Source organism: Podarcis bocagei (genome assembly GCF_964188305.1).
Source record: "Podarcis bocagei genome assembly, chromosome: 1".
Lineage (NCBI taxonomy): Eukaryota > Metazoa > Chordata > Lepidosauria > Squamata > Lacertidae > Podarcis > Podarcis bocagei.
The window spans coordinates 84,146,396-84,174,361 of record NC_138125.1 but is presented as its reverse complement, the minus strand read 5'-3'; the positions used below and the strand labels follow the sequence as shown (position 1 = coordinate 84,174,361).

The 27,966-nt window shown below is 42.9% G+C and overlaps 1 protein-coding gene across 4 annotated transcripts in view; it reads left to right on the top strand.

Annotated features, from left to right (window-relative positions):
- Nucleotides 1–27,966, top strand: part of COL18A1 (collagen type XVIII alpha 1 chain) — a 147,175-nt gene that overhangs the window by 100,759 nt on the left and 18,450 nt on the right. For 3 of the 4 annotated variants that reach the window (XM_081200459.1, XM_081200458.1, XM_081200457.1), the window contains 21 exons: nt 414–479; nt 8,948–9,086; nt 10,178–10,287; nt 11,463–11,489; nt 13,268–13,483; nt 14,866–14,892; nt 15,902–15,964; nt 16,115–16,201; nt 16,850–16,903; nt 17,063–17,221; nt 18,520–18,582; nt 18,735–18,779; nt 20,135–20,266; nt 21,573–21,644; nt 22,308–22,334; nt 23,379–23,423; nt 23,620–23,682; nt 24,353–24,388; nt 25,278–25,367; nt 26,654–26,683; nt 27,195–27,221. In XM_081200459.1, coding sequence (XP_081056585.1) covers nt 414–479; nt 8,948–9,086; nt 10,178–10,287; nt 11,463–11,489; nt 13,268–13,483; nt 14,866–14,892; nt 15,902–15,964; nt 16,115–16,201; nt 16,850–16,903; nt 17,063–17,221; nt 18,520–18,582; nt 18,735–18,779; nt 20,135–20,266; nt 21,573–21,644; nt 22,308–22,334; nt 23,379–23,423; nt 23,620–23,682; nt 24,353–24,388; nt 25,278–25,367; nt 26,654–26,683; nt 27,195–27,221 — 1,578 coding nt within the window. The remainder of the gene's footprint in view (nt 1–413; nt 480–8,947; nt 9,087–10,177; nt 10,288–11,462; nt 11,490–13,267; nt 13,484–14,865; nt 14,893–15,901; nt 15,965–16,114; nt 16,202–16,849; nt 16,904–17,062; nt 17,222–18,519; nt 18,583–18,734; nt 18,780–20,134; nt 20,267–21,572; nt 21,645–22,307; nt 22,335–23,378; nt 23,424–23,619; nt 23,683–24,352; nt 24,389–25,277; nt 25,368–26,653; nt 26,684–27,194; nt 27,222–27,966) is intronic. The other variant, XM_081200456.1, reaches the window with a different exon arrangement.

The following is a 27,966-nucleotide window of genomic DNA, read 5'->3' as shown; positions in this document are numbered from 1 at the left end:
CAATTTTGAGAACTAGTTTCTCCCTTTTGCATTCTTTCTGGTACAGTGGTACCTTGGTTTAAGAACAGCTTAGTTTATGAACAACTTGGATTAAGAACGCTGCAAACCCAGAAGTAGGTGTTTTGGTTTGTGAAGAGATAAGCTTGTAAGAAGAAAAGGGTTCCATAAATGTTGAGAGAAGACACCACTTCACAATAGCTGAATGTGGCTTGAGGATTAGTTTTCTGCATATGGTTGATATATTTTTACACCAAACTTCTGTTGCTATGCTCTAGCCCGGCTATTGCATTTCATAGGGTTTTTCCCCCCAGGGAAATAATTGACTATACTGAATGCATTAATCAAGTGAGTGCAACTATCCTTCATTTTCATCATCTGCTTACCTTCTTTCATTTAAACAAAAACCTCTTTAGATATCTGGAGATGGTGGAAGTGGAGCTGAAGAAAGGCCGCAGCCGTCGGAAAAGGAAAAGCTAAAGGTGAGTTCTAGTCCATGTTCCTGATGTTCCTCTGCCTTGCCTTAACTTTCCATGCTCAAATGTACTTTCTAAAATCCTTGTGTGAGTTATCCTTGCTGTTAGGGTTGATGCATATGGGGTGGCTATTATTATTATTCACTTTTATGCTCTGGTTGTGACAAATGGGTGGTCTCGTTGCACGACACCACTCAAACCCACACCGAGGAAATTGATAATGTTCCTCAAAGTAGTAGCATCCGCTTGTGGTGAGCGAGTCGGATGACTCATTTGCCACAAGTATGGGACTGCTGGAGGCAGAGGAAGAAAAGTGGTCCTTATGAACTACTTGATCACTTGTGTCAGTCTTACTACATTTCCAGCAGGGAAATGCAAAAGATGTGTAGTGTAGCAAAGAAGAACCACCTCTAGCCACGCCGACAGCAGAAAGGTATCCATTTTGTGTGTGGCATCAGTATATACTGAAGAAGATAAAAAGCAAGGATGTGTGAGATGATTAAGGATGTGTCAGAGGCAATATGCCTGTGGACACCAGTTTCCGGGAATTGCAAGTGTGGAGAGTGCCGCTTTGGGGCTTCCCATAGGCATCTAGTTGGCCAATAGGCATCTAGCTGACTTCTTCTGCTCTTCTGTCCAGTCCCATGGTACATGGCACTTTGCGATCTTTCAGTCTAGTTCATGCAGCAGAAGTCGGGGGGGGGGAGGTAAAAATGATAAGAAAAAACATTATGCTCTGAAAGGTGCAATGAAACTTGAAAAGCAAAGCTGGCATCTTTTACTTATTATCATCAACTTGAGAAAGAAAGCTGATATCTTTCTTAGTGCCCTGAACCACAGGGTACCTGGCGGCATGTCCTGCTGGAGGGCACAATCCCATAGCAGATGCTAGCACGCAGTCTGGCAGGCCAACAAGTCCAAAGTTCAGTCAGACTAGGTTCCTGCCTCTGCAGCCAACCCAGGGATCAGGGCACCTGCAGGCCAGCCCCTCGCAAGCACAGTCCCGTGAGAGGTCCAGAGGCATCCAAGTCAAGGTCCATCAACATGGGCAGTTGAGCAGACACAGCACCTGTTGCCCTTTTCTACTCTGCATACTGATAGCAGCACCTGGGCTTAAAGAGTCACGTGACCCTCACCTGCTCCAGCTGAGGAATCACACACCTTCTCCCAGACCTAGCGAGTCCCACCTGGCCAGCTAGTGAGCTGGGCTGTTGGTCCTTGCCTGCTTCAGTCACCAAGATCATCTCTCCCCCCCCCTGCTCCCTATACCTCTGAGCCTGCCGTGATCATGGAGACGGGGGCCCCCCTGGCTCTGGTGAGGGGTCCTGCTGCTCTGGTTCCTGTGCACTGACCCTCACCTCCTTGCCATCCTCCGTCACCCCGTGAGTACTTCCTACACCATCTTTTCCTTCCCCATCCCCAGCTTGCCCAGATGTGCCCAGTCCTGGCTACACCCCTTGTCAGGATCCTCTTCCTCCTCCCCATCGTCCTGCCAGTTCATGACACTTAGGGTCCATCCACACTTTGTCCTGTGATTTCTAGTATTTTGTATCAATCTATTATCACGGGTCCAAGAGAGGTGTTCTGCTTTTGTTTTTTGTCCTTCCACTTTCCCTGGGAAAATCCACTATTTACTACTTCATTGGAACAGGCATCAATCCACAGAAAACCCTATTCTAAACCTGGGAATTGTGTTGGGGCGGTCTGCTTCCACCTCCTTTCCTTCTTTATGCCCCTGCCCCTGTAGGATAATTTTTTCTAGTTGCCTCTCTAGCTTTGAGCAGCACTCTTCTGGTTTTCTCTGCATGCTTAATTTTTTATTTTACTTTTCCTTGTTTAGTGCTCGTATAGAATTGTGATCAAATGAAATATGTGCAAAACATGTGCATGTTCCCCTTGTTTGCTTTGATTGGTTGTGATGGTTCCAAAACCAGCTTTATTTTCTGTCTACAATAATATGTATCGAAAGGGTCCTTGCTCCTTTTGTGGATGCCAAATGATTGCCTGATTATCCGGTTTTCTGATTCTCAGGTTCTCTGATTTTCTGACTCTGACATAGGTGGGTGGAGCTGAAGGTGGAAACAACATGAAAAGTGAACTATTGATTTCAGGAATAATGAATGGGAAAACATGGGGTTTCAGGGGTCTCTCTCCAAGTAAAATCTCAGGCAAAAATCACAAGTGGGAATACCCAGCCCCAGACCAATTTGAAAACAGGGCAAAGAGGTGTAGACTTTAGGAAAAGTGTGGCTGGATGACAACCGGATTTGTTTTTGTATTTGCTACATTTGCTTATTGAATGTCAAAGACACACACCGTAGCAATCCAGCTTCAGAAGTTTAAAATGTGTTTTTGTGTGTGAAAACTCCCTTAAACATCTGGCTTACTCCCCTTAGGAAGTATATATTTGGGGAAAGAAAGCCAGCACAATGACAGGGACCCCCTTCCTCCTTCAGCTAACCTTGTGCTGAGTTAGCAGAAACCCGAAGTTGGGCTGGATTTCTAATTGCCTCTAAAACACAACTGTACTGCTGTAAGTAGAAAATAGGTAAGAGCTACAAGGAACCTTGAACACCTGGTAAATAAGTGTTGCTTTTCCTTTGAGCAGCGAAGGGTGAGATTCTTTATGTAGCATTAAGTTGAAGAGGTCAGGGTGGTGATAAATGGAAAACTTGGGAAGATCAGCACATGCCAGCCAAACTTTTTCTGGTGCATATGTGCACCTCTTACTGTCCCACACATTCTGCTCATGCAAGTAACTTCATGCTATAACTTCTTGCCTTAACACAAGGGTCATTTCAACAAGGAAAGGGGTCTCTACCCAGTGTGTTATTTCATTTATAAGATAATGATCTATGTACTGTGTAATTAGAACATTTGTAATGTTCTAATTTGATTTCCTCCTGCTGCTTTGCGTTTTACTTAACAACAGCAGTATGCTGAGCATTTTATGGAAAAGAAAAGTGATGTAGCTCCTGTCCAGAGAAGTTAGAATCTTCAAGGGATGGGCAAAGCAGGGATAGGAAGGGGCCAGGGTTTGGGACCTTACTATTATTTTATTATTTGTTAGCATTAATAATGGAAATGTAACAAATAACAACAACAACAATTTGCTATTTTATTTAATATTTTGTTATTTTATTATTAATATACTGCCCATCTGAGAAGAGTTGGGTGGCAGTGGAGGAAAAGATAAAATGGGATTAGAGTGACACTCCCTCTTTCTGTGACTTCTGTTTGTTTAAATTTGTTTTAATACTGAATTTTAAATTACTGTTACCTGCCCTGAGACCTTATTTCTGCTTGCCTGAAGGATCATTCCTCCCCACTCCATACCGTTCTGGAGCTTCTCTCAATTTTCTCCTGAGACAGTTGGGGGGCATGGGGGTACATAGAGGGAGGAGAGGGGAGAAGCCCCATTGTACTAGTGCAAGTCCTTCCATTTAACTTGTTAGTTAAATCCAGCCCTCTTTGAGTTTTATTTTCTACTACATAATGAATGAGACTGTTGTTGTCTTCTCGATAGTTCCTGGAAGTTCCTGGATTCCTGCATTTGCTTTTGGATAAAGAAGGGCTAGTCTCAGAAGGCACAGAGTGGGGAGGAAGTGTGCACACCAAGCTTTAATAAGTGATAACCAATGTCCAGAATCTTGCTTGAAAGCAAACGGGTTGCCGGTTTTGAAAAGTGATCAGTGACACCCACTTCTCTAAATTCAGCCAAATTCTAAGTTCGGCCACAATGCTGGTGATGGCATTTTTACTGGCAACAACTTCTGAAGAGTCTTCAAGCACTCCCCATGTGCAGCACATTGCAATAACAGTTAGGAATTGCCAGGATATGAACGAAGCTGGCAAGTTTATCAACAAAGAGAGCTGCAAGTTGGTGTTATCACTGTGTATATAGTGTACATATGGTATGCCCACGCGTTTCTTTGTTTTTCTATACACTAAAGCCACAGCTTCAAGCATTGTACATTTCAGTTACCCGAAAGAAGATTTCAAGAGTCCAGAGATGATCTGCTAGTTATCCTCTTTCCACCAGATGTGCGGTGCAGCCTGGAAACTTGCCCCTTTGTGCTAATCCAAATAATGTGTCCAAGCTTAGACATCTGTATGATTGAGGATATGAGGTTTTTCCAGGGCAATAATGTTTTGAGGCAGCTGGTCAAGCTGGACTCCTCATTTCCTACTAATGGAGGATCGCTGCTGTTGGGTTTTTGGCAACCTCCAAGCATTTGGCTAGGCACAGCATACCAGGCATGCTGCTGACTGCTTTCAGTGGTGCGTCACATAATCCTAGACTCTGCTAACTTTCTCCTTCTTCGGGTTTCCTCTTTGTCTCGCCCACATCTGATTACCCACATCATGGTTAATCCCACCCCCCCCCCCGAGCTAGTCCAGCAATAATGTGTATGTGAGCAGATTGTTGGGTGTTTGCTCCTGGCACACCAATGCAACGTTTTGGATGATGAAATACAGGCAGATGTGGAAATATGGGCAAATTAAGTGCAGTCCAATAGCCTTTTCCACCAGACCCACAAACCTTGCCTTTCTGGACTGATGACGAGTATCTGTGTTTTTTCTCTCTGCAAAAAAACATATTGATGTGAGCAAAAAATATTTGCACTTTGAAGAAAATTGCTCTTCCTGAAGCTCATATGTTTGGTCACAATAACAACAAAGCATCTTTACTGCAACTTTTATAAAAATAATTACAATGATTTTTCTTCCTTCTCTGTAGCAACAAGCTTTATTTCTTTGTAGCAAGACTGCACAAACCCCTTGATCCTTAATCAGTGTATCTTCTGCATCACTAACACTTTAAAATAATTTACCGAACATGGCTTAGAATCCAGAGGTCCTGAGCTCTGCCCTGGTCCATCAGTCATAGCTCTACAGTGCCGAAGCCATTCTAAGCTGAGGCAGGGAGCCCGAGGTGAGGCAAAATGAGATTTTCCCATTTGAGTCAATGGAAAGGGAATTACTTATGCCAGGCTCTGTCCTGACTTTGATTTCTGGCATTTCTGTCTGGATCCTGGACAGGTTAGTCAGGATCTGGTGTAGCTGTGCCCCTCACCTACGACCTCATTTTGGGAGGATCCATTGTAGGAATTCTGCTGATGGGCAGCTACACCTTTCTGTGACACTTGCTACCATTTTGGCAGCAGTGTTTTTGGTAAGAGGCAGCAATTTCCCACTTCTGGTGGCATTGGGAGCTCTTCTTCATCGTCCTAAGACCCTATAGCTGGGAAACTCATGAGTGCAGCATTATACTTTCCCCATTCAGTTTTAAAGCTTGCATTATTGACACAGATGGCATTTAATGTCTAGTTCCTGCTGTTTTGTCCCCCCGCCCCCATTCATGTTGCTATTTAGCACATTTTGCACACTAATTTTCTTCTGCAAAATAAGTTCATGTTTGACATCAACTCCAGGGATTGAGGTCTTTTTGAAATACCCTTTATGTCTAATTTGTTGAGTCTGTATTCTGTTCACGCATCAAACATGGGGATGTTTTACAGCTCTCTGTGAGATCTCTAACGTTTTCCTCCCAGATGGTAGCCTCTACAGTAGCATACTGTTTCTTGCCACACATTGACAACACATGCTTTGAATTTGCCACTCTTCCTTGTATCTTATTAAAGATGGGTAACAGCACCCCCAGAAATGCAGTGTCACTTCCTTGTTCATGCAGCTCTTTGTAAAAATATACATTTTAAAATCACCACTAGTATGTCCACAGGGTAGCTGATGGATGGTGCTTGGAGCCTATTCATTTCTCAGCTGCTTTGTGTGTTTTCCTGCAAAAATTAGATAACTTGAGAGTTTTCCTTTCCTTCCTTTTTGCATGGGATTACCATTAATCTCTGCCTGGCTTTGAGATAAGAGCCATCCTCCCAGCCAGAACTAATGCAAGATCAAGTTGCAAAAACAACCACTTCATTGCAGAGAATGGCCTTCCCAAGGTTTATTTTTTCAAAGTATATTTTTACACTTGGTGAAGCCAGCCTGGATTCTGCTCAGCATATAGAATCCTGGACCAACATGACTGAAGTGTTAAATCAATAAACACAAGGGCTTGAGTCAGGGATGTTTTTTCATGTGCATCTTTAATTTTTCTGGAATAAATGCAGCCATGCACCTGTCACTCAATCAACACTCATGATAACTGTATTTTAAAATTGATTCTATACATTGCAGATTAGTCCTTGGAAGCCACTGTGCTTGGATCAGTTCTGAACAAACTTACCAATGAATGGAAATGTAAGGCAGGAGACTCATGAGCACAACAGCCAGTTTGCCCAGAATGTGCTCTTATTTAGCAATGAGCTTAGCAACTCTGTCCTTAGAATTTTCTGTGAGTTTGGCCCCAAATGTTGCAGGACCCAGAATTCACTGTTCGAGCAGAGTGTTGCTTAATGCCTCCTGTATTCAACCTGCATTTGAGGATGCCTATTTGTTGGTAGTTCTTGTGGATGTTAGCCAGCTACATCCTGTACTCATGACATAATGTCATGATGTCTCTTAAAAGGGGTCTCTGGAGCAGTACTTGCAATACTGAAAGCCATTTCACAGAAATGTTCAGTAGCTTTTATGTGAAGACTCATCATCATACATTGTGTTGAAGGAAGAGTTAATGTATGCATGCACATGTGTGCACAAACATGCGCAAGGGGTGCTTTTTATTTTACTCACATTTTAACTATTTATTTATCCACATAAACAGCTGCTGATATTTATCCAAAGAAGAACTGTTGATATTCCTGAGGGTAGAGAGTATAAAATAGTAAAGGAAAAGGACTCCTGACAGTTAAGTCCAGTCACAGACGACTCTGCGGTTGCAGCACTCATCTCACTTTACAGGCCGAGGGAGCCGGTGTTTGTCCGCAGACAGTTTTTCCAGGTCATGTGGCCAGCATGACTAACCCGCTTCTGGCAAACCAGAGCAGCGCACGGAAACGGCATTTACCTTCCCGCTGGGGCTGTACCTATTTATGTACTTGCACTTTGACGTGCTTTCGAACTGCTAGGTTGGCAGGAGCTGCGACCGAACAACAGGAGCTCGCCCCGTTGCAGGGTTTCGAAGCGCTGACCTTCTGATCAGCAAGCCCAAGAGGCTCAGTGGTTTAGACCACAGTGCCACCTGCATCCCACGGTAGAGAGTATAGCTTCCAATAAAAACAATTATGCACAAGGAACTGTGGCTTAGCAGTCAGAGCTACACTTCCCAGCACCTTAACAAATCACAGTAACCAGGGTTGGACATCTGTGTTACACTGCTCACTTTGTAACAAATTGCAGTAACCCTGTGTGGTGCAAGAGAGTGACTGGTCCAAAATCACCCAAATGAGCTCTATAGCTGAGCAGCATTAGGATTTTGAACACTCTTAAGCATCACGCCTCACTGGCAAACAGTAGTGTGCAAGTGTTTCATTAATACAGGGAACAATTCTAGTTTCTATCCAATGATGTAAACTAGGACAAAATATGCTAGACACATGACTGGCTCCAAGAGATTTCCTGTCTTCACTTTTTTCATGCATTTATATGTGGAACATCCATGCCACCCACTGGCCAGAGGTGTAATAGCAGACAATCTGATCTCTGTTTTCTAGGCAAATATGTAAAGTTTCTGGGAATTTTGAAACCTCTGGGGGGCGGGCCGAAGAAGGATGTGTGCAATGAATATTTGAATTATATCAAACTTGCATTTACAAACTTCATAACAACTCCAAACTTTTCAAAACTGCGCTGTCTTTTGTTTTAAGGCTGCTTTCCTCCCATCTCTGGAGGAAGCCTCATTCAGTTCAGTAGGACTTGCTTTTGAGTAAACATACATAGGATCAGACTGCAAATATAGTAACTGCAGATAAAACCAGCTGTCGTGAAAGTACATTTATTTGCTTATTTTATTTCTTTTCCATTCCATCACAGTAAATCATATATCCATGATCAATGTCTGTGAAATATCTCTATCTCCTGATTTCAAACTTCCATTTTGAGCTTAATCAAACTCAGAAAATGGAAGCTTTGCATGAATTAAACCAACTTTTTAATTTTTTTGTATATATTTTGAAACATTCAGTAGTTTTTCAGTTGATAGAGAAGACCCGGGAATCTGAGTAAGGCTGTATTATCCCAAAGCATTGCTTCAACTTTGCTGAAACAAAGTTTGTCTGCCAGTTGGACTGGTTTTTCTGAAGATGTTTTGTATTCTGCAACACCTGAAAGTATTTTTCCAACAGCAGTTTTGTGTGTGTTTCCCTCAAAAATTAGATAACAAGAGTTTTCCTTTTATTCTTTTTCTCAAGCAGTTCAAATTTTCCTTGTTATTTTGAAGTGAAATATTTAGGGCACAGGATCAACAGTGCAAGAGCTCTTTGTTATTAGGCTTGCAGGAGCAAAGAGTTTGCCTTAGGTTGCCTATGCCAGAACAAGTGATTGTTTACTTCAGTCCTGTTCCCTTGGCCCAGGTATCACTCTCAAGTCTGCCAGAACCACCACCTGTCACTTCTCCCCCAATTGCCAAAAAGCCCACCCAGCCAGAAGAGAAACTCCACCTGCAAACTGAATTAACCAAACTAGAAGAGGGGCCCCCATTGTCCTCAGGAGGTAAGTCTAGTTTTTCCAAGGTTGGGAACAGTCCCTTTAAAAAAAAAATCATTATAGTTCTGACTATTCAAGATTTCTTGATAGTGCTGAACAGAAATGAGTGGAAAAGAAAAACCTTGAATGTCACACATTCCTCATGTTAAGCTTTGGGCAGGGGAAAAACGTTTGTGGTGCTTGCTCAGAGCAAGTAGAAATGTAGGCCTCGAGAGTTAGGGTGAACCAGATGTAGCTTTTTTAAATGCAAAAACAGGACTGATTTTGAAAGCATCCTTACTGAACACAACCGAAACATACCTTTCTTCTCTAGCAGTGGGCACTGATAAACAAACCACTTTCATGTTAATGGAACTGGCTATGGATGACATGGATTGCCTGGCACCTGTAAGGTCACAACTTCCCACCTGTGGAACAGTTCTGCAATTGTATGTGTGTGTGTGTGTGTGTATATATATATATATATATCAACAAACACATACTTCAGTGCCCCTTGAAACATGGGCTGGCGCATGTTTGTCAACTGAATCAGCATTCAGTTCATTGGTATGCAAGCGTGCATTTTCAGTTGAGCAGCTATGAGGAAACAGGTTTTGAACTACAGCAGAGAGAATGCCAATGAAGCCTCTTTTTATGCCACATCTATCACCCCTTCTATGAAAGACATGCTGTACTCAAAGCATGCACTGAATATGTCTACCATTAAATATCACCCATGATTTTTCAGACTGGGGCTTTGGAAGGTCAGGTCTTGTGATTAAAGTTGAGAAGGTATAGAAAGGCACCAATAGTTGTTTGTTTATTTGATTATTTTAGTTAATTTAATGAAGAGGACACTTTTATAAATGTCATTCATGTCAGTAGGTAATACTACTAAAAAAAACCAAAACCTTTTTACCAGAATAACTCTTGACATGACCATTAGAATTATAAAGAAGAAAAAGACCTTTCTTTATAAATCCACTCATGTCTGACAGTGTTTTCATGTTGAATCTGAATGCCAAGCGTCTTGATTTTCATTCTTTCATTTTTGCAGAAATGCAGAATTACCTTCACAACAGATAATTAACATGCTTATCTTTATATTTCCATCATAGTTGGAGTCAAAGGAGAAAAAGGAGACCCTGGTGAAAAAGGTGAACGTGGCACAAAAGGGGACTCTGGAGTTGGTGGAGTTCTGCCGACAAATGGTGCTAAAGGCGAAAAGGTAATGTGATTACGTGTGGCTCTCCTTTCCTGTTTTCATCCAAAAGGGAAAAAGTTTTTATTGTTGCTACTTAAAGAAATAGAGTCTCACCATCACCCTCTTTCGCATCACTTACTCCCTGCCTTGAGCTTTGCCTCCTCCCGGATGCCTTCATTGTTGCAGAAGTCACTGTGATTGGAGTTTCTGAGCATCTTGTTGGGCTGGGATGAGCGGCGTTTTGCTTTTTCAGAATGAAGGGGGGGAAACGTGATGATTTTTTTTTTTGCATGTGCAGTGAAGTGACTCTTCACCAAATCTAGTCGGTTTGTAAACAAATTTGAGAAGGTCTGCTGTAATTCTCATCCTGCCGTGATTCTCTCTGAGTTGTGGATGGTGGAGGAGAGAGTAACACTAACCTTTAGAACAAAAGCCTTCAGGAAGGAAGGAACTCAAGGAGTCCTGGTACTGCCATGAAGATCGGAGATAATCAAAATTATGACACCTGCTCACATTCTGCTGCTGCCAATATGTGAAATCATTTCCCACCACCAGCACCTTTCTGCTCTCTCTCTCATCTTTCAGTCATATTTATGCTCAATACATAAATCTGGAACAGCAGCTGTGCAGAGGACAGTTTTCTTAGTGTTAATTGCTTGTCCAGTGGAAAGACACAAGGCCTACTTTAGCTTTCTTCAACCTGGTGCACTCCAGAAGTTTTGGACTACAACTCCCATCAGCCCCAGCCAGTCGGCTGCACCGCTTGGGGCTGATGGAACTGTAGCCTGAAATATTTGGAGGACACCAGTCTGGGGAAAATCTAGCCTATCTGATTGTAGAGTGTGGTAAGAGGTGAATATTGAAGTGTATGAACCAGGAAGAAGGAGGCTTCTTACACTCATCACACACTAATGCTCCCCCTTTTTGAAAGAGATGCTGCTTGCAACCTTGTACTGTGAACTCTCCTTTTTTAGGTCTTGTAGAAAACTTAACTTATGGGACGTGAGGTGTGGGTTGTTTGTTCATGAAAAACATATCAATTAATTCATCCATTGTCAAAGAAATGACCCATGAACTAATTTCCTTTGCCACAAAAGGAATTTGGATTTGACCACGAGTGTTTGTTTCCTAAAACAGAGAATTCAACCTCATTTTGCTGTGTTTTGCTATACTGAAAAGCCTTGTGTTTGTTTTTGCAGGGAGAAAAAGGAGAGCTGGGTGTTAAGGTGAGCCAAGCTGCTGCATTGTTTGCTTTTAAAAGTGGTTTCATGTGACGATAATTTATTTAGGTGGATTCCAGCTATCCTATACACTAATAGTGAACTCATTCTCAGAGTGGGGATCGTTATATAGCCAAAACAGCACCATAGAAGGGTGAATCTCCAAAGTAGCCCATTGGGAGCTGAATGTGCTTAGTAGTCATGGGGCTCTAGCTGTGTGTGAGAGAACTGACAACAAGGGGGAGAGGAGGAATGGAATGGAGTGACCTGAAGAGGGCATGGCTGGCTGAAACCCTGAGCAGAAGCATTCATCACTGCTACACTTTGTTGCAGGTCCCACTTGGATTTTTAAATGTAAATTAGAAGTTCATCCATATAGATATATAGGCAGCTGTGCCTTACACAGACCACTGGTCCATCTAGCTTGGTATTGTCTATATGGATTGGCAGTGGCTCTCTAGGGGTCCAGACAGGCATGCCAGAGATTGAAATGGATGCTAGCTATAACAGAACAACATCCTTCCAGTAATGCACCCCTAAGATTTATGTAAAATAGTGAATATCCCTAAGATTTTACTGGTTATAACTCCAGACCAAATATTTTACTGAACATAACTCTTTAATGTTTTATTATGTTTTTTATATATGTTGGAAGATGCCCAGAGTGGCAACCCAGTCAGATGGACGGGGTACAAATAAAATCCTCATCATTGTCACCATCACCATCATCTGGTCTCTGAACACTTAGTGGCGCCACATGAGCAATTGCCCAGATAGTGCCTTGGGGTTTGAGTGGTAGTTTCTGATGCAGTAATTTCTGCACTAACAGAGAACTGGAGCCAGGATGCTGATGCACAGCCTTATTCTAGAACATGGTGAGCAACCAACACACCTTTGTGAGAGTTCCTTGGCTTCTTGCAAGATACCAAGGAATGGAGATGGAACTGCAGCTCACCCTGTCGCTCACATGCGGGGGCCCTTTAAGGAGCTGTGCTGCAGCTGTTTAGTTCTCTTGCCACCCAAGGTGGTGATTGGACAGGATGGCGAAGCAGTATCTGGACTGGCCCCATATGGGCAGAAAGGGTGTCACCCTGGGCACCTGGCAGTAATTAATATCAGACTTACTGTTCATCTTTCCTTGAAAATTACATGTGTTGCTTTTTTCTGTTGCTGTGCATAGCTGTATGTGCTATGGCTATCTGTATTTGCAATATGGCAATTGTGTGCCATAGGAGGATATTTCCTTGCTTCAAATACCTCCTTATCTACAGCACTGCTGGTTTTGAGCTTGCCAGTAGAAATTATTTTGAAGAGCATAGGGATTTGTGGCTGGAATAAAAGAAGGCAAAGAAAAAATGCACATGGATATCAGCTGAGAAATACTTTTAAGAGAGGAAAGCGGGAAGGCCTTGGTAGTAAAGGGGGTCACATCTGGCAGATGCTCACTTCTACATTCTCATGAGGGAATTGTTAAGTTGTGGGTGAACATATCAGACGACACAGCGATTCTTCAAACAGCTCTTGTTTATTTACAGGCCAGAACAGAACTGAACTGAAGGGTTCAGCCAGCCTGCTTATATAGAGCTCCAGTACAACGTAACTGTAACAACTTTCTGTAACTATCCAATCACTGAACGTCACTTTCGATCCCTTATTTGCATATGTGGACCTGAACTATCTACAGCATCCCCCTGCTGGCCCAGGGTGAGAACTTCGGTACATAACAGGAATAGTATCTGATTGCTTTCATTTTCCATCTCTCTCTCTCCCTCAACCATGTCTAGGGAAATGCCGGCTTTGGATATCCTGGCGCAAAAGGACAGAAAGGGGAGCCTGGTGACCAAGGGTCTCCTGGCCCTGCTGGCCCCCCTGGCCCCCCTGGGACCATCGTGCAGCGCCCTGACGGTTCTGTGGTGGAGCAGGTTGCTGGGCCTCCAGGACCCCTGGGGCCACCAGGGCTGCCTGGGAAAGATGGCTTGCCTGGAAAGGACGGAGAGCCTGTAAGTAAACTTTTTTTAAAGGTAATGTCTGGTTTCAAGTGCAGGGTTTCTGTTACAGAGGAAAAGGGGTTCTTCAGGCATGCAAACCACTTGCAGTCTTTGAAGCCTTGCTGTTAAAATAACGGCCCAGTCAACACGTCACAGTAAACCATAGTTTATTGGTAGTTAAACTACCAGTTAATGGTTTACCAGACAGATGGCACCTTCTTTGCTCTTTCTGTAATATGAGCAGAAGCAACAAACCACAATTCCTGTCCTGGTGTCATGTTCAGATTAGGATTGTAACTTGTTTCACTCAAACAAATAATGATTGGTAAGCCAAGAACAAACCTTGACTTCATGGGCTGGAGCAAAACAAGCCACAATCCCCAGCGGAGATGTATCACAAAAGCAAGGACTGTGATTTGTTGCTCTTGTTCATGTAAGGGGAGGAGTGAAGCAGGAACCAACTGCATTTCATAGTAAACATAGTAAACTTTGATTTACTGTGATCTGTGAAAGCAGCAAGTGCCTAAACTGCTGGTGTATGGCCAACTTAGAAAACACCTCTAGAGCTGCAGGTGATCCCGTGTACCAGACCCCCAGATGGTATTTTTTTAATGGAGATTTCAAAATGTAAGTAATTCTCACCTATGCAATCCCTACAAGTAATTTAATTAGCCATCAATCTTTCACCCGTTACCGAATTTGTTTTCTTCATAATGTTCTCTTTAGGGAAATGTTCTCCTTTTTTTGATTGCATACTCTGTTCCTCCTGCATGTGGCTGTGTGATCATTGCCTTGCTCCTATTTTTTTAAAAAATGTCTTTTTTTACTACCTTACCAGAGCCGCCTCAAATAATTCCTTCCTCATTCCCAACCATATTACAATGGCTCACTTTGCCCATTGTTTGCTTCCTTCTTCAGTAACCTTTTTTCAACAAGCCCTTTAAGTGGAGATTTTCATAGGCTCCAGTCTGCTTTTGTACTGTAACTATTTTTTAACCGTTTCTATATACAGAGTTGTTTTTAAATGTTTGAATTGTTTTTCATTGCTTTTTCCTTGTTTTATGATTCTAAATCTTCTATTTGTTTTATAGTTGTATATTTTCTTACTGTAACCTGCCCTGGGACCTTCTGGTGAAGGGCAAGTGTACGTGTATATTTTTAAAACCATTTGAAAGTTCTGACAGGAGGGATTTTTCCTGTGTTTCATGGGGTGTTTATGGCTTTAGGCATGCCTTTCCCAGCAGCTGTCTCAACCCAATTGCTTTGTAAGTGCTGAAGAGGTACCAAGAAAAGTAGGCCTGGGACTTAGGGCAGCTTGAAATGATAGCTGCTGAATTACAACTTTGTAGAAAATGTCTGGCATTTGCTAACCTCCTACGTTTTATTCTTACTAGGGAGATCCTGGTGAGGATGGTAAACCAGTAAGTTCTGCTCTTTTGTCCCTCAACTTTTCAAGATAAATTCCTCACCTGCTATAGTTAACTTTAGCCCTTTGCATAAAGAAGTTGTTTCTCTCTTCTCTTGCCTATTTTAGGAGTATAGAAAATAATTACAGTTCTTGGAGTTTCCCTTTCCTGGACTTTGAAATCCCTGTTTGGGGTTTTTAATTTTTTGGTGGAGACAAAGTGCTGTGTAACAGTAACAGTAAACATAACAGTAAACAACCTGATCATAGTTTAAAAATAATAATAATAAATAAAAATGAAACAAAAATATTTTTAAAATAAAAATGTTTTAAATGTATTAATATTTTATAGAAATACTTTATTGGATCACTTTCAAGCATGTCTGTGTATGGTATTTTGTCACAAATGTTTGTTTATGAGACATCAAAATAGTTAGAACATTGTAAACTAAGCCCCCAGCATGCATGGTGTGTGTACTGCTTCTTAACAGGAACTTGGTTTTATCATCTGTCATGGTTGCTTAGCTGAGATGCCTGCATTGCAGGGGTTGGACTAGATGACCCTCAGGGTCCCTTCCAACTCTGCAATTCTATTATTCTATAATCTATAATCTTAAACAGATTTTCTTAATGTAGAGCCTGGGTGGCAGGTGCTGTTCATCAGAAGGCACTTCATCTTGGAGTGACTTTCAGCTGCCTTGCACAGTGGTTTGGTTTGCATGTCACTCTAAACCAAATTGGGAAGGAGCTTGCAGCTGCTTTCTTCCTCCACAGACCTGTCTGCAGCTGTGATGTGCTGAGTTAGCCAAATGCACCATTTGAACCTGGGCTTGTGGTTTTCTCTAGATTATTCATGAGCTTGTAACCAAGAATAAAACCTTGTGTGGTGTGTGAACTGGGGCATGATGTGCAACTGTGTGTGTGTGTGTGTGTGTGTGTGTTTATAAACATGTTTTAGATGCTTCTGTGTGGCTCTTCTGGGATCACCCAGACGTCATCCCTTCCTTGACTTACTTCCTTTGCAGGGTGATGTTGGCCCTCAAGGATTCCCTGGGACACCGGGAGAGCCTGGCCAGAAAGGTGAAAAGGTATGAGCTTCCGTCACATGGGCATATTCTGGTATCATTGAATTCTCAAGTTCAGCAGCCATTGGTGTTTTCTGAGCAGATTTCATTTGTGGCTGCTTTGCGAAAGTGTGGCCAATGCTCTCATCTCTGTCATTTCCTCTCTTCACCTAGGGTGATGCAGGCATTGGTCCAAGAGGTTCTCCTGGGCCACCAGGACCACCTGGGCAACCAGGATTCAGTTCAAAACTGGACAAGTTGGTGAGTCCCAGATACCCACAATAACCGCATGGGAAGAAGCTGTTCTCCTTGTCACTGCCCCCTCTGGTTGAAGCTGTCTGGTGTAGCTGTCTGCTTTCCTCTGAAGCCACATTTCACCCTTCCCTCTCTACCCCCCCTTCCTTTATTTAAATATGTATAAGCCACTCTTCCATTAAAAAAAATAACAAGTCTGTGCATGGCATAATTTTTTATTGTATGCATTAATATTCTGATCATGTTTTCTTTTCTTTTTTTTACATCCAGTAAAAATCATTTTATTTGCCCAGACCTTTTCAGAGTTTATTTTTCATCCTGTATTTGTTGTTGTATTTATGATCTGTTTTGCTCTTAAATATCGTGCTGCTTTTACCAATGTTATGTTTTATTGTAAGAAGTGCTGTGAGCCCTTGCAGGCTGAACCACTGAATAATAAAGGAAAAAATAAATACTAGGCAATTTGAGAGAGTACTTTTCTTTCTCAATTATTAGAACACCCTTGAGTCTGACTCTCTCATTCGGGATAAACTTAACTCCTTACACTGTTAAACTCACAGCAAGGAGGCCAGAGTTAGGCCCGAGTCATGCAATTCTTTACCGCAGTAGCATTTCTCATTGGTGTGCTTATAGAACAGTGTGCTTTTCTTCCAGACATTTATCGATATGGAAGGCTCTGGTTTTGGAGGGGATTTGGAAACCTTACGTGTAAGTACCAAAAAGCAGTGTGAACAGGTGCTGCCTTCAGAAGGATTTCTTCTGGGGAGGTGGTGTATGGCATGCACCTCAGAAGTTAACTTGCACCACAAATGCTCTCTTATATTATATGTTCACACCTGATTTTGAATCCTATTTGTTGTGTTTCAGGGCCCCAGAGGACAACCCGGGCCCCCGGGACCACCTGGTGTACCTGGCTTGCCAGGACAACCTGGAAGAATTGGGACGGATGGCAGTGACCTTCCAGGGCCCCCGGGCCTCCCTGGAGTGCCCGGTCGAGATGGCAGCCCAGGACCTCCAGGGCCTCCTGTAAGTTAAAGAAGATGCGGGGAAGGAAGAATTGAGGATGGTAAAATGCGAGTCTCTCTCCAGAAACTGCCCCAGCTCCCAGGATTATGGGGCTTTGGCCTTGGTTGTCAGCTCATCCACTGCAGTTTCAGAGGCATGGATAGGGGTGGGGCCTTTGCCTTCTGCTTTGTTGTGCTCCTGTGGGGTTGCTGGAGTTAGTGCACTAAGTAAAAGCTTGCCAGGTGTTACCAAACCCCTAAAGTTATTGCATATTATAGGCTCCCGTTATTGCGTTAGCAGCATTTTCAGGGAGGTAACCTGAAACATGGTCTTGATTAATTGGATGCATATGAACTTTAGGCTTCTGTTCTGCTCTTTGGGTATAGGTCATGAATAGTCCTATATATGTGTGAGCATCACCGAAAGCTGAAACGGTATCCCAAAAATAAGCATGAGATATAATGATGTGACTATTGCACAATCTTGTAGCCAAGAGGTGTAAGTATGACAGTCTAAACTAGTAGCTTGTGGAACACAGGGCAACCTACTTTTCCTTTGGGGTGTGTGTGTGATAATCTGCCCCAAGTTGCTTCTCTGCACAGTTCCAAACAATGGAGCTTCTTTTATGAATAAATACACACCCGGAGCATCACAGGGAGAAAAAGTGCTTTGTGGACACACCTTGGAGTGAAGAAACAGTGAGCAAGGGAAAGGTTTCACACTGAGAGCCAATGTGAGGTAGTAGTTAGAGTGTTGGACTAGGACCTGGGAGAGCAGGGTTCGAATCCCTACTTAGCCATGAAGCTCACTGGGTGACTTGGGCCAGTCATCATCACTTAGCCTAACCCAGGCATAGGCAAACTCGGCCCTCCAGATGTTTTGGGACTGCAACTCCCATCATCCCTAGCTAACAGGACTAGTGGTCAGGGATGATGGGAATTGTAGTCCTATAACATCTGGAGGGCCGAGTTTGCCTATGCCTGGCCTAACCTACCTCACAGAGTTGTGAGGGTGAAATGGGGAGGAGAACCATGTATAGCACCTTGAGCTACTTAGAAGAAAAAGGTGATATATAAATGTAATAAATAAAATAACAAATAAATCACATACACACACACACACTGTAATCTTTCATTCAAAAGTTGTGTCCAGTGGAAAATAGCTTTCATTCTTTTGGTACACAAAGACATGTACAATATGTAGTTCTGTTTACAGGGAAGAGACGGTATCCTTTGACAAGGAATGGGTTTGGGATTAATGGATGCAAACTGGCTGATGGCAGCTTTTAAAAACAACTTTCCTTTTCTAATCTTTTTCAGGGCCCTCCCGGTTCTCCAGGAAAAGATGGGATAGCTGGCCAGCCTGGGCTGAATGGAGCTAGTGTATGTATATTTCTCTCTTAGCTGTGCAAGTTCCTTTCACAGAGCTGTAATCCCGCCTCAGCAAGCCTGAGAAAATAGGCTGCCTCTGGCTTGAATTTAGTAAAAAAAGAAAAGCACATTCACTCACACTTCTTTTCCTTTGCTGTTTCCAGGGAGAACCAGGAGAACTAGGCCTCCCAGGAGCACCTGGACCTAAGGTAGAATAGCTCACTTTCTGGGTACAATACAAGGACAGGACAGAGTAAGACTGAGGTTGTCTTTTTCTCATAGGTGGTTCAGACATTTAATCTTCTTTTCCTGCTTCTCAACCTTCCTATTTTCCATTTACTTTCCCCCACCTAACTAGAACACTCTGCTTCCTATCTCCCCTGATGTGTTAGAAATACTTTCTTACTACTACAGAGCCCCATACAGGGGAAGACAAAAAATGGAGGTAACATCACTGCGCATGTGTTTGTCTGGCACAAAAAAATGCAGTTTGATATGTGTGCAGAGGTGTAATAACAATACGGTGTGATCCTGCATGTTGAATGGTTTGTGGAATTGTGGGGAGAAACCCCCCTTCCCTCTATTGCAGTATGACATGCAGCTCTGGGTGTTTTCTAACACGTTCTTTGAACTGGCCTAATTGGTGGTGGTAGTCCCATTTTAAAAAAATAAAAATAACCATGTAAGGTTTCTTTTCTCACCTAGGCACTGGAAAAGACACATATATCCACATCTCCTTCTATTAACCCAGCACTCTTAAGAGATGTAAAAGAAGATGCAGATTCTTTCCCCTCTAACCTTAGTGTTTTTGACATTATTTTATTAAAAGCAAGCTTAAAAACATTTCAGATGAGAATGCCTTTATTATTGAACGCTGATAAGACAATAGCATCTAGCTATAAAATAAAAGCAGTCTATATTTTCTGTAAGCTACGCTTCCCGTAGACCATAATTTACTTTTTCTTCTTAGTGTACATGTTCTGCCTGATAATGAACAAAATGCAGACTTTGGGTACAGTCCTGAAGCCAGTGTGTCTGACGTCAGATTTCCTTACATATCCCCAGTACACTTGCTTATGTAAAAGACCTAAACGTGTGTGTAGACCACCAGTTTGGGCCACAGAAACCACTCCTGTACGGGAGTTCAAATAAACGGTTGTATGCATTAAGAGGTTCTGTGTGGTGCATATCTACATGCTAAGTCAGCTGCAATTCGACAACTGCAAAATTCAAAATATGCAGGCTGAGTTAGTCCCCAATTTTATGCAATTTAGGGTGCTTCCTCTGTTCAGCTGCACACACTTATATCATTGGAACACTTGTGGCATTGTACACTTCAACCAGTGTGAGCATCTGACAACAGAGCGCAGATCAGAAGCATGTGCCATTCTGGGATGTGATGCACATACAGATGTTTGTAATGCATGTAACGAGAGAGAGGCAGCATTGCAAGGTTTTCTTTCAGAAATACTGTGCATAATATCCTATTACCAGGCTATTTTTGGCCCTGTTGTACTTTCCTTCTCTTTGCTCTTTTCAAACATCCTTTCCTGTTTTCTTCCAGGGCAGTAAAGGAGATGCAGGGTTGCCGGGAGCACCGGGTGAAACTGGCCTGGCAGGCCTTCCTGGGCCCATGGGTCCCCGAGGACAACCTGGTCCTCCTGGCCCACCTGGGCCAGCCTTTGGGCCTGGATTTGTGAGTACCGTATTTGAAATGCCATTGTTGAATACACCACTGTTCAGTGGGCTCCATAAGACCAAAGAAGTGCAAAATGTTGGAAAAACTTGGTTGTACTACTAATAGTTGTTCTATCAGTGTGTGAGGTGCTTAGCAGAGTACCAAACAAATAGAAATGGTCCTCTTTTCAAACTAAATGTGAACATGGATGAAGGCAATAAAAGGAGGAGAGACAGGTGGAGGCAAGGGTAAATTAAATTTAATGCACCACTGTGCATTAAATTAAGTTACACACAGGCTACAGCCACACATTCATATCACTTTAACAGTCATTCCTTTTGCCCCAAAGAATCCTGGGACCTACAATTTCCAGCCCCCTTGAACTCCGCTTCCCAGCATTCTTTGGGAGGGGTGATTTAAATGTATGGTGACTATGTTGAGACTTTGCTTCAGTAGGAGATGAGTCAAAGGTTTCCTGGGAAAAGAGGGATTTGAAGGATGTGAGAGTGAAGTGGCGTCACATGGATATTTTAGAAGGGAGTTCCAGGTATAAGGAAAAGCAAGCAAGGAAGAGTAGAGTAGTTTGAGGGAGCAGAAGATGGTCAGAATTATCCACTGCATCTCTCTCAAAGACCAAAGCAACTGGCATTTCTCTGTCAATCCCAATTTCCGTACCTCCATAGAAATGAACCAAATGGTTTAGGCACATGGGAATTTTTACACTAACCCTGTGACTTTGGCAACAATGTATGCAAGAACCAACTGTCTAATTAGATAACGTTTATTAGGAATAAAGAAGGAAAGGGAAGAGAACAAAGGAACTAAGCAGAATATTGAAAATAAAAGGAGCTCTTTAGCTCAAGTCTAGCTCATCAAGAACCAGTGACTTAGAAACAGGCATAGCTGGTCATTTGCAGGGTTTTCTGTTGGTCAGTGATGGGACAAGGGACTTTAGTGTGAGGGACAAAAGGCTGCATGGCCATAGCCTCTCTTTTTAAAAGGGTTTCCTACCCACATTGCAGTTGAGTGTCCGGTGGCACTTCTCAGCCAATTATTTGCCAAGTCACCTGTAAACACCTGTAGGGGAGTTAGAGGGGCGAGGATGGTAGGAGGCTCCTGGGGATGTGACTACCTTAGTGTTCATTCTCACTGGGATTTCTTGATGTTGCTTCCAGAGGGACCTATCCTGTGCTTGTGTATTTGGGAACTTGGACATGTCTGGCTTGCTCAAGCAAAATGGATGGCAAGGGATCAGGGCTTTTCTCCACAAGCTTTACCTGATGACAGTTCTGCCTGGAGACTAACGCCATTCATTCTTTCTTAGGATGACATGGAGGGCTCAGGGCTGCCATTGGTTTCTGCCATTCCTGGAGCACGTGGACCAGAAGGGCCACAGGTATTCCTCATTCCATTTCTCAGTATTGCCTTCCTCCAAAGACTCCATCACTGTGAGCACCTGCTTGGGAGCATGCAGGATTTGAAGAACACAAGCTTTATTTATGAGTAAAGATGCATAGGAATGGGCTGCTAATCAGTTTATATTTTTTATGAGTGTTGAGGTTAACCTTATAGCACTGTGTGGCCATATGTTACCACTTGTGATTAAGGGGGGTGCAGACCAAATAAGAAAGTTATGAGCTTTTGAAGTTATCTTCTGACCCCCTCATCTACAGGATGATGGCATATTATCACCTGAGTCTATACTGGACATGCATTAAAAGCTTGCCATGTTGCCAGTGTCCCGCTGGAGACATTCCGTCTGTTGTTGTTGTTCTTGCAGAAACAAGCATATTTCACTAATTGCCATGTTAATGTCCTAGTCCACAGCTGAGTGTCAGGCACACTCTGAAAAGACAGACCTTGCCTGTAGACTGTGATACTTAAAATCTGAATAGCAGACCTTAAGTTACGCTATAAAACATGGATCCTGCTATGCCATTATTGTTAATGGATGCTAAATACACACAACAGGTATAAATATGGCTTTGAGGAGATTGTCCTCTTCTATAGGTCATGAAATCTGACAGAATTGAGTTGATGACCATTTTTATTTTTATAGGGACCACCAGGGCTTCCAGGACTCAAGGTCAGAATTATTGTTGTTACTATTTTGTTGTTGTTGTTTGCTGCTGTATTTAACTAGTTGGTTGGTAGGCAGTATGGCTTGGCTTGTTTTAAGCCAGAACTGCACCCACAAATGAAGGTATCCATCTCTCTGCCTGATCTGAACTCCACTTAGTGTCCAGTGCTCTTTTTAAAAAATCATTTTCCTATTCAAGTTAAGGTCCTTTCCATAACAGGCCAATCATATTAGTTCACTATACAAGGCAAAACGTGGATGGTGGTAGGTTGAGTGGGCAGAGGACTACTGAGTTTTGTGGTGTTGTTACAATGAAGCACTCAGAGTGTTGAACTAGGTTGGTGCAAATATATTCTGCAAGGCATGTATGAATCAGGTGTGGGTAGGGAAGGGTTATAGAACAGCAAGATGAGGCTCTTACGATGCTTTCCTTAGTCCTGTCTCTTGTCATTCAGACTAGGATAACCTCTACATTTTGGTGCAACGTCTTGGCTCTCACAAAGGATGCATACTGACCCAAAAACAGAGCTGTCAAAAGCAGGGGTCAGCAACCTTTTTCAGCCTTGGGCCGGTCCACTGTCTCTCAGACCATGTGGTGGGCCGGACTATATTTTTTTTTTTGGGGGGGGGGAAATGAACGAATTCCTATTCCCCACAAATAACCCAGAGATGCATTTTAAATAAAAGGTCACATTCTACTCATGTAAAAACACGCTGATTCCCAGACTATCCACGGGCCGGATTGAGAAGGCAATGGGGCCGCATCTGGCCCCTGGGCCTTAGGTTGCCTACCCCTGGTCAAAAGGCAAGGTGCATCACTCCAACTGCCCTAGCAGAGCACAGGCAGGACCATTCCAATTTAGATGGTGCTGCACACGTGTCATACTGTCACACACTGTCACAAGTTCCATCCCACCATCAACAGCACAAAAAGATAGTATGGACTAGGACTCAAATGGAAAAACAAAATAGAAGAATTACAGAGCACATCTTTTATTTAACGTGAGCAGTAAAAATAGGCCTTCTGCCTGTCTTTTTGTTAATTTTCAGGGTGATGTCGGCAGCCCTGGTCTCCCAGGTTTGCCTGGAGTGAAGGTAAGACCATGTCGTAAATATTGAGAAGTACTTGGAGAACTTTGTCTCCGCCTCCCCTGCCATGCCTGCTGGTTTTTAAGAGATGTTTTGTTACTCTACTGCTATGAAGTATTTTAACGGGAGCTGGACTGGATTGCTGAGTGGCATTTGTGGGGAAGGTTAGGATCCCTTATTAGGCTCCTTTGTTTGTTTGCAGGGAGACCCTGGATTGGCAGGTCTGGATGGTCGTCCTGGGCTAGAGGGTTTCCCGGGACCACAGGTGAGCATGAATTTCAGTGCAGTCATTCCTCTCTTTCTTGGCATCTTTCGGACAAACTCACAGAAAAGAATATCCTACAAATGTTTCTTTTTGAAAGCTAAAAAGCGGAAAATTAAGATACCCCTACAAATAATGAATAGGTTGTATCCAATTGAAATGAACAGACTTGCGTTTGTTCATTTAGATGGCTCCCTTCTGAGTAGAGCGTAGTTGGATGCAGCCTTCTGTGTGTAAGTGTAGCTCAGGAAGAAGCCCTGCAGAAACATGGGACTTCACAGCTGTATTATTCTCATCTCCCATGTCTAGTGTGTGCCCTCATAGAGTGACAATGTTGTTCTCCTCATCTGTAAGTTATTACACATCTCAAATACAACAATATTAATTGCACTCATCCCTAGGATAGTCCCAAGAGAGGGATCACTCTTCTTCCTTGTTTGTAAATGGAGAACAGATTGAGTGATGGTAGGTGACCCAAAGCCCACCCAATGAGTCCATGACTGAAGTGTGGGAGTTCAGCCCAGATCTTCTGGATCTATGTCCAGGTCTCCATCTGCTGGACCACACTGGCTGTCACTTGCCACACAGTTCTTCACCAGACACAGTTCTCCATTGTGCAAAACTGTATCCTTCCCTGAAAATGTGTTTGTCTCCCCCATGTTTCTCATTTCAGGGAACAAAGGGTGACACTGGAGACCCAGGGCCCAAAGTAAGTACCCCCGTGGATTTCAGGAGAAGTTCTGTTTGTGTGTGTATGTGCACATGTATGAGTGCTTGTGTGAACACAACATGTTATGGTAAAGTGTAGTCAGGCCAGGATTGGCTTGCAACAGTTTCCCTAATAGTCAGCTGGTGATCTGTTTTAAATTTTGTTGTTACTGTATTTTAACTGTTGTAAACCACTTCAATTTTTTAAATGAAATTGAAGTATACAAATACTTTTAGCAAACAAACAGAAAATGGGCTAGAATGTGTGCAGTTAATATGTTTTGCAACTCACCCCCTAAAAACTTTATTATTGTTGTTGTTGTTGTTATTAATAATAATTTTTTATACTGCCCTTCATCCAAGGATCACAGGGCCGTTTACAATATAAAACACAGAAATACATACCATAGTAACAAATGAAAACAATACCCCACCCCTGTTTAAAAGGCCACAGATAGTTAAAGGACAGAGCTCTGGTTATAGAGGCAAGTTTTTGCGTGGCATCTAAAGATATATAATGATGGCAGCAGGTGAGCCTCCCTGGGGAGGGCATTCCACAAATGAGGAGTCACTGCAGAAAAGGCCTGTTCTCGTGTTGCTGCCCTCCAGACCTCATCTAGGGGAAGCACACGAAGAAGAGCCTCAGATGATGATTGCAGCATCCGGGTTGGTTCACATGGGGAGAGGCAGTCCTTGAGGTATTGTGGTCCTGAGCTGTTGAAGGCTTTATAGGTCAAAACCAGCACTTTTAATTGGGCCGAGAAACTAATTGGCAGCCAGTACAATCAGGCCAGGATTGGTGTTATATGCTGAAACTGTCTTGCCCCTGTGAGCAAGCTGGCTGCTGAATTCTGCACCACATTCAAATGTTCTCTTTCTTTTCTTTTGAGGGTGAACGAGGTCAAGATGGAATAGGGCTGCCAGGTCCCCCTGGACCCCCCGGCCCTCCAGGACAAGTCATCCTCCTGCCCAGTGATGATGTAAGGATATTTGTGCTTTTTTATTTACCCCTTCCTCTTACTTCTGCAAAATCATGTTATTTGCTGTGAATCAAAATAATACGATTCCTTAGAGGAGCCATTCCTCAAAGAATCAATTCATTATTTCTAATTATAAAGGTAATTTGTTTCTGTATTTTCTAGTTCAGCATCAACCATGAAAATATTAATACCCTGAAGTTCAATGACTGATAGTTCTCAGTTTCCTTCTTGGCAGATATTGGCTTGGTTCACTAAGGCAAACTAGTGCAAACATGTGAGCCTACAGGCTCCCAGGGAGGAGATCATGGCAACTTTGCTCATGTCCAGCCATTTTGCCGCTGTGCTGCATGGAGCTAAGCCATGGCTTTGCTTCGAATGTTGTCCAAACCTGGGCTCATGAATTAGCTCTCTCCAGACAGATCATGAGCTATAACCAAGGTTGTTCTTGGCTTACTTACAGCTTGTGGTTTGCCTAGGAGAGCTGAAACCATGAGTTTGGATGACACACTAAGCCAAACCATGGTTTAGGTCAGTGCCGCTCATCAGCAAAATGACTGAGGAGGAGGGAAGTGCCTGCAATCTCGTGGTGGGGAGCTTGTAGGCTTGCATGTTCGTGCTAAACCATGGTTTGAACCAATAGGTGATTGCCTCTAGAAAATTTTCTACGTGTTCCTTGTTGCTGTGGCTGGCTTCCAATAGGGTAGCAATCCCCCCTGCTCATTTTAGTTTTTAGGCAAAGGAGTCTAGATGTCCTTGGACTTAGTTGGGCATTCTTCTGAGTAGACATGTATTAGATTGCAAGGTTTAAATTTCTGATATAAGCCAGTGGGTCCTCATGCTGAGAAAATACGGGGCCAGATTCAACTAAATAAAAGTGCTAGTTTCTTCCCTGTGCCCCCCCCCCCACTGCCCCAAATGGACTTGGAATGTATCCCTGAGGAACCCCCAGAATCCCAGCGAGCAGGGGGTGGGGGAGAGAAGAGGATTGTTCCATCAGAGAAGCTGAAATACTTTCACTGATCAACCAATTGTAATAGCTGAATTCCACCCATGATATGTAATGTTACGTTTGAATTCGAGCCCACCTCTTTTCTCCAGCAACTGTTGATTTAATAGAAATGACAGGATAATGGTAGGAATAAGAATAAACAATTCAGGGTCATCGGTAAGAAATTTGTAGCATTTTACTGGACTTTGGGTCAGACTTTAGTTTGCCCCACCAAAGAATATGAGGAAATACAATAAAGATCACATTTTAAGTATACCCTTTCATTATTTTTTTATAGAAAACCTTACCTACTCTGCCAGGCCCAGAGGTAAGTAAAAAGCAATTTCTATCCTAGTGATCATTTTATTCTGATTTAGTGAGAAGGATGTTGTGGCAAACTCCCTCAATAAGATGGGAATGGGGGGGGGGAGATGGGAGTGAGGTAATGTGATCTGGTTTGGGGTGTTTGAACACTTAGACACTCCCTGTCAGTAACACTTGAGAGGTCTGGTATTATCTTTATGTGGTAGCGTTTTCTGATAACCAACAGCAAGGATTTTTAATATTGTGAAAGGAAACTTATCCCTCAGCCAGAGGATCAAAGTAAGGTTGAGACACTATATAAACAAAACTGGAATTTTATTTAAACGTATTTGATGAACATTAGAGCTTATTGATTTCACTGATAAAGCAAAGCACTTTGTTTCAGTCAACAACACTTTACAGAAGAAATTAAGAACTTAATTAATTTAAATTTAATCAAATTAAGTTTAAAGGGCTGGAGATAATACTATTATATATTTTATATGTTATTTATGCTACCCTGTTTCTTCTTGCAGGGCAAACAAGGGCATGCTGGCTTCCCAGTAAGTAGTTGACCCAGTACTAGTCATACTGGGTAATGTTCAATGTAGCACTAAGCAGATCATTCCTTCAGTGCAAGGATTTCTCCTTGTGCAACAGAACCGTCTCTGCCTCTTCTCCCACCTGTGTTCCCCCTAAATCTTTTCGGGGGGGGCACTCTCAGCCCTTCAGGACAGATTTGGGGACAGCATAGGGTGCACATGGAGGGACGGGAGAATCCCCTTGTGCTAGTGAAAAAATGTGGTTGAATACGGCCTGGTGGCTTCACAGTGCTCAGATTGTAAGAATTCGGCTGCTGTACATCTTTGCAGTTTACCAGTGGCTGGAGCGGGGAGGGCATGCCAAAGTTTTTTCTTAGTATACAGTGGCATCCTCTGTTGCAAGAGAAAAATTGCAGCACATGTATAAGGGCTCAATGCACACTTCCTTTTGTGCTGTGCTTTCTAGGTACAGCTCTGGGTTTTCTTGGTCCAGGTTGGAGCGTTTTCCCCTCCACCTTCTGCAGGTTTCCCCAGGAAAGCCATTTATTTGCTGCTGAATTGGAGAAATGACAATCTTCTGAAAAACTGATTGCCGTTTGCTCCGATTCAGCAGTAAAACACAGGTTTCCCTGGGGTAAGCGGCAGGAAGGGGAGGGGAACACTCTGACAGAGACCTAGAAATCCCAGACTTGTACATAGAAAGTGCAGCCCAAAAACAAGTGTGAATGAGCCCTACGTCAGCACTGCGAGTAAGTCCTCCAACAAA